Source organism: Mustela erminea, chromosome 1 (assembly GCF_009829155.1).
Source record: "Mustela erminea isolate mMusErm1 chromosome 1, mMusErm1.Pri, whole genome shotgun sequence".
In the NCBI taxonomy this organism is placed as follows: Eukaryota; Metazoa; Chordata; class Mammalia; order Carnivora; family Mustelidae; genus Mustela; species Mustela erminea.
In genome coordinates, this window is record NC_045614.1 from 126,165,358 (window position 1) to 126,180,149 (window position 14,792).

The 14,792-nt window shown below is 44.1% G+C and overlaps 1 protein-coding gene across 1 annotated transcript in view; it reads left to right on the forward strand.

The window, feature by feature from the left end:
• Positions 1–14,792, forward strand: part of SLC7A14 (solute carrier family 7 member 14) — a 110,576-nt gene that overhangs the window by 46,260 nt on the left and 49,524 nt on the right. The window contains exon 2 of the mRNA XM_032341415.1: positions 13,580–14,035. Within this exon, the coding sequence (XP_032197306.1) occupies positions 13,732–14,035 (304 nt within the window). The 5' untranslated portion in view covers positions 13,580–13,731. The remainder of the gene's footprint in view (positions 1–13,579; positions 14,036–14,792) is intronic.

Sequence of the window (14,792 nt, forward strand, 5' to 3'; positions counted from 1 at the left end):
TCATGAATATAAAAGAATCAAAAAAATAAAGAGACAATTTATTTATAATTAGACATATTTACTTATATAGATAATTTAGTTTCCCAAAGGGATTTGTGAAAGCATTCAACAAAAAGAGAATTTTCTCATTCGTAAAATCTGATACTTGGACCAGTTGATTTCTCAAGTTCTGTGTTCTGTGATTTTATGCACAAAGAGTAATTAACAAAGAATATCATCTTACATTGCACTGATATCTCAAGATCGCAAGGATTATTACATACTGCTATTATAGGGTGCCTGGGTGGCTCAGTCATTAGACATCTGCCTTCAGCTTGGTTCATGATCCCAGGGTCCTGGGACTGAGCGCCACATCAGGCTCCTGCTCAATGGGAAGCCTGCTTCTCCGTCTCCCACTCCCCCTGCTTGTGTTCCCTCTCCTGCTGTCCTCTGTCACATAAATAAAATAAAATAAAATCTTTTTTTTTAAACTGTTATTATAAAATATACCTTCTATAAAGAAATACTTCATGCCCAACTGTCTTTTAACCACTGTGGAGGAATTGTTACTTTACAGTACTTATTGATTACCTCCTATGTGCCAGTTTCTGCTGTGGTCACTAGGGATTCAGCAAAATACAAGATGGACAAAATCCCTACCTTCAAGGAGTTTACAGTCTAGAGGGAGAATACAGATAATGAAGACAGAAACAAATAAATATCAAATAGAGATATATTACTCAAAAATAGGTAGATAAATGGACAGACGGATGGACAGATAGAACACGAGGGAAAGAGTACAAAAGACAGGGCTACTTCTAGCTTGGGTAGCTCAGGAGGGCCTCTTCTTGCAGGGCAACACCCCAGCTGAGATGGAATCACGAGAAGGACAGAGCCACGCAAAGACCTGGAGCAGGAGATCCCAGGTCGAGAAAGAAGTGCAACCGCGGAAATAACAGTCTGCTGTGTTTGAAGAACAGAAAGGAGGACAGCATGGCTGCACCGAAGAGAAGCTGGCAGAGATGAATTCAGGGGTGAAGTAGACACCAGACTGTGTAGGAGTTTGGAGTTCATTGTCTTTCAAAAATCGGAGGGTTTTAAGGAGTCCTCAAGTGTATAACAATCTGTGCAAGGCAATTGAAAAATACATGTGGACTTGGGGGCTCCGTAGGAAATCAGAGAAGAGGAGGCCCAAATGGTTAACACACATTTAATGGCAGATGGAGGACAAGTTGGGTTTCAAAAGAACAGGAAAATGTGGAGGGCTGCAGGGGAAAGGTGAAAAAAACAGCAAAAAGAAAGGCTGAGAAATGAAGTCATTGCAATCAGTGGGGAGACATACTGTATCACACTTGCTGGTCACTTCCTTGGCAGGTAGGAGCTCCTGGAGGAACAGGGCCATCTTCTTCCTCCTTCTGTCCCTGCATCTTGCCCACATGCTGCCAGACATTTACTGACATGCTCCAAGCCCATTGAAGCAGATGGTGTGTATTGAGAACAGCACACACGAAGAGGAGAGTGGGGCCGGGTATGTGGAGGCAGGCTTTGTTCAGAGCTGGAAGTTCATGGAGCATGGAAAATGACCTACATCGATTAAAATTAAGAGTCTGTGCACTTGTCTGTTTATGGCTGTATTACATAAAAATGGCCATTATCAAAACTTGAACGGTCCACTTGAAATGATCTGATTTAAAATGCAGACTCTTTAGAAGAGTAGAAATTTCCTTTGGGGACAGCGGATGGAAACTCAGAGAAACAGGTGACTGGTCTCTGGATACTGAATCCACAGTACAAAAGAGTCCTGGGTATCAGTTAAGACACGGTAAATGAAGAAAACAAAACAGTTTCAAATATGAGCTCCACCCCCAAAGGCACAAAGTTGGTTATGCAGTTGTGGATTTGTATTAAGCCTCTCTGGGGAGAGCAGCTGCAGGGATGCACCTACTGAAGGATTTTCCTGAGCAACCCTGGGAAAGCTAGCTGGTTTTCTTGTGAATAACAGCATTTGGAAGATTCCTATAAGAGCCATGCTTCTCCAAACTGGGGGGAGGAAATGCCCAGTGAGGCCAAGCCACCAGGTAGAGTTCTGCTTATTTTCCTTGGGGGAATCATCCCAAGCCTGGCATGGGAGTGATATCATACAAAGAAAATACAGGTAGCTCCATTCACCTTCTTTTTTTTTTTTTAATTTAACTTAAGTTTATTTAAATTCAATTAATTAACATATGGTGTATTATTATCTTCTTAAATGCGGAGCAGTAGGGAAGGCCCGGGGTGGAGGAAGGGAGACCCACATCACCACATTACCTGGTGCGTGGCCTTGGGTATGTCCCTTCAGTGCTCAGTCACCAGAACTGCCCATCGAAAAGTAGCTGAAAGTAACTGAGTAAATTACTCTACCGAGGGTATTCTTTTTTTTTTTAATTAAATTTATTTATTTTCAGCATAACAATATTCATTATTTTTGCACCACACCCAGTGCTCCATGCAATCCGTGCCCTCTATAATACCCACCACCTGGTACCCCAACCTCCCACCCCCCCGCCACTTCAAACCCCTCAGATTGTTTTTCAGAGTCCATAGTCTCTCATGATTCACCTCCCCTTCCAATTTCCCCCAACTCCCTTCTCCTCTCTAACTCCCCATGTCCTCCATGCTATTTGTTATGCTCCATAAATAAGTGAAACCATATGATAATTGACTCTCTCTGCTTGACTTATTTCACTCAGCATAATCTCTTCCAGTCCCGTCCATGTTGCTACAAAAGTTGGGTATTCATCCTTTCTGATGGAGGCATAATACTCCATAGTATATATGGACCACATCTTCCTTATCCATTCGTCCGTTGAAGGGCATCTTGGTTCTTTCCATAGTTTGGCAACTTTGGCCATTGCTGCTATAAACATTTTCACTGCATCTGTATCTTTGGAGTAAATACCCAGGAGTGCAATGGCAGGGTCATAGGGAAGTTCTATTTTTAATTTCTTGAGGAATCTCCACACTGTTCTCCAAAGAGGCTGCACCAACCTGCATTCCCACCAACAGTGTAAGAGGGTTCCCCTTTCTCCACATCCCCTCCAACATATGTTGTTTCCTGTCTTGTAAATTTTGGCCATTCTAACTGGTGTAAGGTGATATCTCAATGTGGTTTTAATTTGAATCTCCCTGAGGGCTAGTGATGATGAACATTTTTTCATGTGTCTGGTAGCCATTTGTATGTCTTCATTGGAAAAGTCTCTGTTCATATCTTCTGCCCATTTTTTTTATATGATTGCCTGTTTTGTGTGTGTTGAGCTTGAGGAGTTCATTATAGATCCTGGATATCAACCTTGAAAAACAAAAATAAAACTGGAGGCATCACGTTACCTGATTTCAAGCTTTATTACAAAGCTGTGGTCACCAAGACAGCATGGTACTGGCATAAAAATGCACAAATTGACCAGTGGAACAGAGTAGAGAGGCCAGATATGGACCCTCAACTCTATGGGCAAATAATCTTCGACAAAGCAGGAAAAAATATACAGTGGAAAAAAGACAGTCTCTTCAATAAATGGTGCTGGGAAAACTGGGCAGCTATATGTAGAAGAATGAAACTCGACCATTCTCTTACACCGTACACAAAGATAAACTCAAAATGGATAAAAGACCTCAACGTGAGACAGGAATCCATCAGACTCCTAGAGGAGAACATAGGCAGTAATCTCTTCGATATCAGCCACAGCACCTTCTTTCAAGATATGTCTCCAAAGGCAAAGGAAACAAAAGCGAAAATAAACTTTTGGGACTTCATCAAAATCAAAAGCTTCTGCACAGCAAAAGAAACAGTCAAAAAAACAAAGAGGCAACCCATGGAATGGAAGAAGATATTTGCAAATGACAGTACAGACAAAAGGTTGATATCCAGGATCTACCGAGGGTATTCTTAAAGGAACAGTGGGCAAACGTAGTTTGGGTTAAGTTTTAGTTAGTAATATATGTATATATATATACATATGGAACCTTGGAGAGAGAGTACAGAGAAAGCCTGAGCCAAGTATTTTCAGAAAAAGAAGAAAGAGGTGAAAGTATGCCACAGTGTGGGCCTATGAAGAGATATGTGTAAAGAGTTTGAAAAAGGCTTGTGGGCTAAAGAATGACCCCTCCAGAGATGTCCACACCTAATCTCTAAAACCTGTGACTAGGTTCCTTTACATGATAAAGGGGATCCTGTGGAGGTGATCAAATTAAGGATCTTGAGGTGGGGATATTACCCCTATTAAATGAATAGGCTGATGTAATCACATGGATCCTTATTAGAGGGGTCAGGAGGAGAGGAGAGAAGATGCTGTGCAGTTGCCTTTGAAGATAGAGGCTCAAGCCCCATTCCTGATATTCTGTGCCTTGTAGTAGTTTCTTTCATGGCCACGACAGCTACCATTGAGCTAAGTACATAGTAGAAACTCATTAAATACTTTTGGAATGATTAATTTAAAGCAATTTCTTAAATCTTTTCTAATGGCATGGAGAAATTAGCTGATTTTCTTGTGTGATTTGTCCCTTCTGAAAGAAGTGTTCATCCAACAGAATTTGAATAGTGCAGAGTTTTGCATTTTCCTGGGCTCTGGTTTTGTTCATATTGCCATATGTACAATAAGTAACACAGGATCCTGCCCAGAGACCAGAGCCCCTGGACCTGGGATCGGTAGGAGGGAAGAGTGGAAGGTGACGTGAGGCTGTGAGATCCTCTCTGACTGGGGTGTTGGAGGAAAGATGTGGTATCTTAGTGCTTCTCCTCAGTTTTCCCACTAAGTAGATGCCAGTCATTCCCCTTAGAGTGTTTTCACAACAGTTTCTGCCAAATATGTACATAGATAATATTCTCTGTTGACAAACAAAGAAGAAGAATGGGAAATTTTAAAATCAGAAATGTCCTAGACCAGGTAAAAATAAATTATCTTCATAAGGTTAAATAAATAATTATATATATATATATATATATATGTATATATATACATATATATGTATCTAGCATTCAAGGTTAGAATGACTTCCCATTGTTTTGTTGTGCTTGGTGTCTCTCAAAAGCTGATGAATTTTGGATTTGTACTGGTCATTAAAGGAAATCGATATTCATACCTTTACAGAATTAATTGTGGAAGTACAGAAATGAGCAAATCAGAGTCCCTAAGTTTATATACCAGACAGATGGACTTCTACGCATTCCAGACAAACTAGCCTCAAAAAAAATTTTCAATGCAGTTGCTTTGCCTAGTACATAGTAGTACATAGTGAGAGAAGTTATATTACTGTCACAGCTTTTCATATCTTCCTTTATAAGAAAAGTATACGACCTCACACTTTGCCATCTGACTTAACCTGTCTTCAATGACAGCACTCTACATCCCACCACATTAACTCTGAGCTTGGTCATGTGCCTCACCTTAACCCATAGGAAATCCATGGAGTTCCCGCTCCAGCCAAAAGCAGAATAAGCATCATACATTTCCACCAGACTCTCTTCTTGGCCTGTGCCACAAATCAACAGCCTGTGTCAGGTAGGGGTTGCTCCTTTAGCCTGAATCTCATGAAGACATGCAGAGACTCGCCGTCCACTGTGAGGAAAAACCTTGAAGTCAATCCACAGCCTGGAGTAGAGTCATAGCAAGAGATAAATGTCATTTTTGTAACGTTTGAAATTTGATGTCATTTGCTATGGCAGCAAAAGCTGATTAATGCACTCAATAACATTTTAGAAACAGAAAAAGAAACAACAGTATTTGAAAAGGAAGCCGAATGGAAACAACATTTTTGCTTAGCTACTCAACTGCCATAGATCCAGACCCCTCTTTAGAAACATTCTAAGCAAAAAAAAGCCAGCTGACCTCAGGCTCCACATACAGTATAAAAGGGGTAGCATGTTGTTAAGTTATACGGTAGGTGACCACAAGATACTTGAAGTGGGTTCGATCAATCCAGCATTTCACAAAGACTAACTGGGAAGATTAGTAATTTAAAGTCAGGAACCCTACTTTTGAGGTCGACAGTATCTCTGAGTTGATTTGTCAGGGACCAGCATTGTGTAACTTAAGACACACACAGCACTAGACTGATCAAAAACATCCTTCCTTACTGCTTTGCCATGGTCCCAAAATGTCAGCAATGATACACTGCAGCCTGCCCAAGAAGTATAAATCAAAATGTGACTGATTTAGAAGCTGTACCATGTGAGACACTGCTGATCACTGAAGAAATTGAAGATGTTTAGTCTGGAGAGGCTAAAAGTCCCAAGAGATATGTTAGTTGTCTTCGAAACCCTTCGAAACCCTGAAGAAGTTTCCTGTAAGCAGATTAACCCTAATCTGTATAGATACAGAGAGCAAAACTGGGGACGACAGGAGAAAGCTACCCAGACACAGATGTCAATTCCATTTACTAGGATGTTCTGTTAGGGCAGACCCTGGGATCAGACACCCAGCATACCATTACAGTGACTGACAGGCAAGTGTATCCACAGTCAGGGTGCAAACAGAGAGCCATATCTGGTAAGCTTGGAAGGAACAGAAGAGCAACAGAAAAGAGGACCTCAGCAGAAGTTCCACCATCAGAGACTCTGGCTGCAGTAAGGGGTGGGGATAAAGGTCAGAAGTGGAGCATGTTTTCCAGGACAGAGTGATGACTGCAGGTGAACACATCATGTCCTAGCCACCTCATGGTGTGTGTGTATCTTTCAGAGAAAAGTCAAGGGCATAAAAGAATGAGAAGAGATGTTACACCCAAAGGCCCAAGCAAATCTGCTAGGAAGTCCATTTCAATAGTGAAACATAGGAAAGGAGAAAACCATTCTTTACAAGCATGAGAAAGGGAAACACGAATCCTTGGTGGGAAGGTCAGCTGCCAGAGGAAACCCAAAGGAGTTTCGGTAGAGAAAAGCTCTGGGTGAGGTCTGGGCAGCAGGCCAAAAGTCCTCCGAAAACTCCCTAGGGAGGTGAAAGCAGTGGGAGAGGGTGTCAGCAGTAGGGGACAGAAAGACCTGGTCAGGGAGCAGGGTGATGCCAGCTAGGGCTCTCAGGCCCTCACACTGTGCGAGGCACTGTGCTAAAATCTTCACACTCGTGAACTCCTTGCCACAGCCGATGAGCTAGTACCATTATTATCCCATTTTACAGATGGCAAAACTGAAGCACAGAAAGGCTCCATGCAAAACCACTTAGCTAGTAAGGGCAGAGCTAGCACTCGAACCCAGAGAACCCAGAGAACTCAACTCCTGAATTATGTTCTTAACTAGGAGCCAGAAGTTCAGCCCAGAGAAGTAGGAGGCTATTGGGGAGGAGGGTTATCTCCAGATCCCAGGATACAGGAGTGAGGCAGGCCTCAGAGGGCTCCTCCAGATCCTCCAGGTGGGGCTCATCAAACCAGGCACCTTTTAGTCGAACAGTAACCTCGTTTTGCCAGGGGACACTGATTAAAAGAATTTTGCAGCAATCCTGACCCCCCACGTCAGGGTGGGGTGAAGGGGCTGCTTCCATCAGCCCGTGTTCCCTGCTGCTCCAGATGTTCCAGCAAAGGCTGGATAGCTATTCTCAGGGGATGTCACGGAGGGATTTTTGTAATCCCTTGGTGTATTTACAAAATCAAGCAGAACCACGTTTGGCTGTTGACTGTTTTGTTAGCCTTCATTTCCTTCCTCTCCTCACTTCCAAAGTCAGGCTCCAACCTAATTCGATAATCCTACCTATTCAGTGAACTTCTTTTTTTTTTTTTTTTTTTTTAAGATTTTATTAATTTATTTGACACAGAGAGAGACAGATCACAAGCAGGCAGAGAGGCAGGCAGAGAAAGGGGGAAAGCAGGCTCCCCGCTGAGCAGAGAGCCCAATGTGGGGCCCAATCCCAGGACCCTGAGATCATGACCTGAGCCAAAGGCAGAGGCTTAACCCACTGAGCCACTCAGGTGCCCCATTCAGTGAACTTCTAAGCCATGATTATTTTCATCCCAACACAAACCTGCTTTTACCATCATTAGACTTGGGAGTCCGCTGAACCCTCAAGCACAGCAGCAAACACCACAATGATGACTCTCCCCTCCCAGAGGCCCTGTAAGCCTTTCTTAGTTATCGCTGTGAAGTATTTTGAGAAACCTGAATAAAAGTGCTAGAGAAAGCACAACACACATTTGTTGCTCATCTTGGAAAGACAACAGCGGAGAGCTTCCAAAACTATCTTTGATTAACATAATCTAAGAGTAATGAATATGGAAATTGTCAATAGTCACTTAGAAGCATGTTTTCTCGTACATTTTGTTCTCTCCAGTAAATTTCCAACCGAGAAAGAAAATGCCCCAAGTCCCTGTTTGCATCAATAAAGTGAACACTCAGAGGAATTACACAGAGGAAAGAGAGCCCAGGAAGGAACGCTCACTACCCCCAACCTGTGTTCCCGTTGCTTCTCTGTGTTTTCACCATGCTTATGATTACCTATCAAATAAAAGCGGTCACCTCCCTAACAAGCCTGGTTCATTTCTCAGTGTCCATGCGACAGTTTCTGAGGAAGGCTGCTCAGACAAGTATCCCAGAGGGTGTCTCCAGACCAACAGCATCCGTAGTCACTACTTGCAGGAGACAGCTGCCAAGAGGCCCAGCTACCTGCCCGAAGAGAGAAACAGGAGGTACCTGTCTGACTTGTGGCCCCATGTGGGAAATGACAATGTATTAGGGTTCTCCAGAGAAACAGAACTAGGACATCTGCAGATACATTTGAAAATCTGGATTTATTACAGGAACTGGTTCCCATGTTACAGAGGCCGAGAAGTCCCATAGTCTGCTGTCGTCAAGCTGGAGACCCAGAAAAGCCAGAGGTGTAATTAAATCTGAGTCTGAAGACCCAAGAATCAGAGTGGAGGGGCCAATCATATAAACCCCACTCTGCATCCAAAAGCTCAAGGACCAGGAGCACCAATGCACGAGAATCGAAACTGAGTGTCAGCTCCTGCAAAGACAGTGAGCTCACCCTTCCTCTGCCTATCTGTTCTAGTCTGGCCCTCAGGGGATCGAGAGATGCCCACCCACATGAAGAAGGAGGACCTTCTTTCCTTGGTCTACAGAGTCAAAGGCTGATCTCCTCCAGAAACCCTCTCACAGATACATCCAGAAATGTTTCACCAGCTATCTGGGCATCCCATAGCACATAAAATCAGTCATCACAGGAAATACCTGGTTTTCCACACCCACCACTTTAGTCTTCCCTGGTGGCATGTGGACCCCAACTGGGCCTTGCTTGAACCAACCAGGGGAGCCTTACAGAATGCCCATCTCCAGACCACACCTCAGGCCAGCTGAACAAATTTCTGGGGTGGAAGACAGGCAGCAGTGTTTCTGGAAGAACCCTGGGCAATTCTAGACTTCAGGGAACCACTGCAAAGGGATCAGGAGATCAGAAAACTCTGTAACGATCCTTCAGAAAGCCAACATTAAGTCTTCTGCCCTGCCCGGACATGGGCCCACTCTCCTCATTTCTGACACAGGTGACCCGTGAGGCTGTACCTGGCCTCCAGATGGTTGTCCCCCTCCCCCCATGTCCCTTGTCCTTGTGCACAGGCTGCTGTGTAACTGCTCTGGTGATGGTTCTCCGTTGGCTGGTCTGTCTCCTCAGAGGCCAGGCCATTCCTCATGCACCTTTTTACTCCATCTTGGAACCAACTTATCATTAGCACATGATTCTTCGGTTAACCTCACAGACACTAAGAGGAGACTTTTTTTTTTTTTTTAATTTTTATTTATTGTGTTACGTAAGTCACCATGAAATGCATCATTAGTTTTTGATGTAGTGTTCCAAAATTCATTGCTTATGTACCACACCCAGTGCTCCATGCAATACGTGCCCTCCTTAATACCCACCACCAGGCTCATCCAACCCCCCAAATCCACCCCCCCGAAAATCCTCAGTTTGTTTCTCAGAGTCCACAGTCTCTTAAGGTTCGTCTCCCCCTCCAACTTCTCCTCTCCATCTCGCAATGTCCTCTGTGTTACTCCTTATGCTCCACAAATAAGTGAAACCATATGATACTTGACTCTATCTGCTTGACTTATTTCACTCAGCATAATCTCCTCCAGTCCCGTCCATGTTGATACAAAAAGTTGGGTATTCATCCTTTCTGATGGAGGTATAATACTCCACTGTGTATATGGACCACATCTTCTTTATCCATTCGTCTGTTGAAGGGCATCTTGGCTCTTTCCGTAGTTTGGCTATTGTGGACATTGCTGCTATGAACATTGGGTACATATGGCCCTTCTTTTCACTACAGGAGCCTTTTAAAACGTAAATCATATCATGTCACTCACTTGAATAAAACCTCCAGCACTTCTCGCTGTGCTCAGAGTGACGCAAGCCCTGTCTTAGCTCCGAAGCCCTCTGCAGGCTGACGCTGTAACTCAGGTGAGAGGGCCAGGAGGAAGGACATGAGCTCTCAAGCAGGTGTCCCAGGGCCAAGGGCTGGCACTATGGGCTCCTGGACTCCGGAGTTGTTACTGGACCTCTCCCGGCCTCCCCTCTAAAGGCAGATTTGTCATGAGGATTAAATTAGCTGGCACATGTAAAGCTCTGACAAGACACTGGAGTCCTCCTTCTCACCACGTCCCAGCTTCATTCAGTCCCAGGAACAGGTCACACCCGCTCTCGCATTGGGACCGCGGCACAGGACCGCTCTCTCCTGACAGCTGGCACGACTGACTCCCCATTACTCAGGGGCCTATGCCAATCCATGGCCTCATAGACCCTCTCTCACCCCTTCAGCACCCCGTTCTGTATCCTTCACGACTGCGGTTAGCTTGTGAGGGCCGCTATAACCAAGCACCCCAAACTGGGCATCTGAAAACCGGATATGTATTGTCTCCCTGTTCTGGAGACTGGAAGTCTGCGATGACGGTGCAGCAGGGTGACAGAAGGTGCGCTCCGTGGCCCTTTCCCAGCCTCTGGGGGTTTGCTGGAAGCCCTTGGTGTTCCTTGGCCTTTAGATGCATCAGCCTGGCCTCTGCTTTCATCTTCACACCTCATTCTGTGTCCAAATGTCCTCTTTTCACAAGGACACCTGTCAGAGTAAGTGCCCACCCTATTCCAGAAGACCTCATCTTAACTAATTACATCTGTAACAACTATTTCCAAATGAGGGCACATTCTGAGACCCTGGGGGTTAAGACTTCAACATACGAATTTGGGGGGTACACAATTCAACATCTGATTTGCCCGTCATGTCTCCCTAGAATGATCAGATTTTATTTATCATCTTGCATATTGTGTTATATTCTTTCCTCTCTGAACAGCACTGTTTACGTTGTCTGATTTTTCTGCGGTAGACATCGTATGGCTTTATAATAAGAAAAACAATAAAACATAAGCTTCTTAAAATATTTTATTTATTTATTTGACAGAGAGAGGGAAAGAGCACAAGCAGGGGGAGTAGCAGGAGCAGGGAGAGGGAGAAGCAGACTCCCTGCTGAGCTGAGACACCCCCGCCACAACATGAGGCTTAATCCCAGGACCCTGGGATCATGACCTGAGCCAAAAGCAGATGCTTAACTGACTAAGTCACCCAGGCACCCCTAAAAAATAACCTTTTCGGGAAAAAACAAAAACATACCTAGTCCTTGCCTTGTGATTTAGGTGTTCATCACCTCGCATTCTAGATTGAAAGCTCCATGCGAGCAAGAACCGTGTCTTTGTACCCCAAGTCTAAGACCACGCCTGGCTCATAACAGATACTTGGTATATGCTGGCTGAGTTGAAGTTAAATAGATATATACATTATTTCTCACAAGAGCTCAAGCAAAACAATTGTTCTTATAGACTCTCTGGTATATATGTGATACATTTTCTGACAAATCTCAAAATCTTAGAAAGGAAGGAAGGAAGGAAAGAAGGAAGAAAGAAGGAAAGATGGAAGCGAGGGAGGGAGAAGAAAAGGAAAAAAAAGAAGAGAGAAAAGAGACTGCGGACACTCTAGACTGCTAACTCTGCCATATACAATGGCACTATCCACATGTACTGATATTTAAGGTGTTGTTAAGAATTAAAACACAGCATGAAACAACACTATCAAAATTAGGAAGAAATCAAACCAGTAGGTCCGTTGCCCAACCCCTGTAAACCAAACTGCCTCATGTTGTCTGATTATTCTAATTAGGTTGTGTTTGTAAAGCCTTTAAAAGCAGACAAATGTTACATTAAGCATTAAGTAGTATTAATTAATAATATTGGTAGATTACATGGGCTGGTACTTCTTGTAAATGTGAATGTCCTAGGCTTGTCAGCACCATAGTTGGAATTAATGTTCAGCTGTACCTGAGCAGGTCTTTATAGAACTGTATAAAACTTCTGGTTTCCAAAGAAAGTAGCTTCATATCATCTTGGCATTCTCTAACTTGTCAAAACTTGGGAAATCATCTAATATAATAGTTCTCAGCTCTATGAAGACCAGCACCTCTTTTCTGTAATAAAGGCTTTGTTAGACCACCCCCTTTTAATACCCTGAAGCAGAATGCATGAATAATCTACCTGTATAGAACTTGAGTATGGAAAGACTCAGGCGGGCACTCAGGGAGCTGTCAGATGCTTTCGCTGTATACAGAGTCACTGTATACAAAGGGCAGGCAGGCAGTCACAGGTGTGCTGCATGGGAGATTCATGCGTGGTGTTGAGAGGGGGCCTTGAGTTCCTGAAGCAGTGAAGAATTCCTTTTTGATTCCAAACCAAAGAATTTACAATCATCCTTCCATTTACTCTATAGTTGGATTCCTGGAAAAGTCAATGTATATTAAAACCATCCCTGAAAACCCCATGTGTTTATACATAAAACTATTAGCATTTGGGTTCAAATTATCATGAGCAGGATTTTCACCTACAAGAATGTCTGCGAGATCATGGAAAACTGGATGACACCTTCCCACCCAGTTAGCATCTCTGGGGCTCACGCACCAAAGCCAAGAACACGTCCTCTTCTTCAATCTTTGAGAGCAAAAAAAAGGCTCAAGACACTTTTTATTTTATTTGAGAGCAAAGTTCCAAAATAACACCATGGGGTGGGATTGTCCCCCTTAGAAGTCACAAATCTAATTTTACATCTTTGTATTTAAAAAATGAGGATGTTGCTTCCCCCAAAGAATATGTCCAAAAATCACAGACCGGGTCTACCAAGGAGAAGCAGCAAGGTAAGTCTTGGCAGAGCCAAGCCAGGTGAGCATTTTCCATGTGCCAGGCCTTGTCTTAGGCTCTTTTTAGATACTAATCTAATCTTCACATCAACACTAGGTGGAAGGTTTTATTAACCCCATTATACAGTAGAAACTGAAGCACAGGGAAGGAGCGTGACTTCCCCAAGGTCCCTCAGCAGTAAGTGGCAGAGCCCTGACTCAGACCATCTTCTTCAGAATGACTCAGGGACAGAGTGCAAATGACAGACTGTTATTTAGACCTGAGGTAACACACAGGAGAATACAACCCTCCCGCACTGTGAGTACACAAGACAGACCTATTTAAACGGTTCAGTATATCGACCTCCAACCATGTCTCCAAGTGATCATTTGTCCCTGCTTAGTCTCATCTTCTTCTTTCCTGTGTTTTTCCTGCAGACATTCATGCCCAGGAGAAGGCTGCTTTGGGTCCCTCTGGACCTTTCCTAAAAAGGAGATCCCTACTCACTAGATGAGTTCCAGAAGCACCCACTAAGGCTCCCACAACCCTCTTTCATCAGTTGACCTTCACCGAAACCCTATCACGCAGGATGAGTGGCTTCCTTGCCTCCCTGGACCCCCGGCGGGTGCAGTGGGGAGCCGCCTGGTATGCCATGCACTCCAGGATCTTGCGCACCAAACCAGTGGAGTCCATGCTGGAGGGAACTGGGGCCACCACAGCCCATGGCACCAAGCTAGCTCAGGTGCTCACCACGATGGACCTCATCTCACTTGGCGTTGGCAGCTGCGTGGGCACGGGGATGTACGTGGTGTCTGGTCTGGTGGCTAAGGAAATGGCAGGACCCGGTGTCATTGTGTCCTTCATCATTGCAGCCGTTGCATCCATATTATCAGGTAAGTGTCTCAGTACAGTGGAAGGCCTGTGGAAAGTGCACTGGCCAATCTGTTACTTCTCATCCCACTCCTCTAGAATATTCAGTGCTGAGAAGTATGAAGTGTCAGCAAAGGGGTCATCAGGCTCCTTTCTTGCCTTCACTGCCAGAGAGCTCAAGATTCAACTGTAGTAGCTTCTTTTTTCTTCGGTTTTTTGTTACAGATAATTATTCTGGTGTCTGACCACCTCCTAACTTCTCATTCCCTGTAATGTCTTAATGGCTCCGTTTTTATCATAACTCTCTCTTTCAATGGAAGATAGGTCAATCCCTTTGTGGGGAGGTGGATATAGCTGGATTATAAATAATACATAAAGGCTAGGCAGAGTAGCAAAATGACAAGTCCTAAATCTGATATGATTGGGATTTGATGAGCCAAAAACTGGCTTTGTGACCCCCAAGCAGGAGGAAACCAAGCTAGGAAATATAAAGCCATCGTGAGAATCACAAAGCACCATCTGCCACAATCACTTCAACAGATTGTTTTCTTTTTTTTTTTTTTTTTTTTAAAGATTTTATTTATTTATTTGACAGACAGAGATCACAAGTAGGCAGAGAGGCAGGCAGAGAGGGAGAGAGGAGGAAGCAGGCTCCCCGCTGAGCAGAGAGCCCGATGCGGGACTCGATCCCAGGACCCTGAGATCATGACCTGAGCCGAAGGCAGCGGCTTAACCCACTGAGCCACCCAGGCGCCCCTCAACAGATTGTTTTCTACAGGA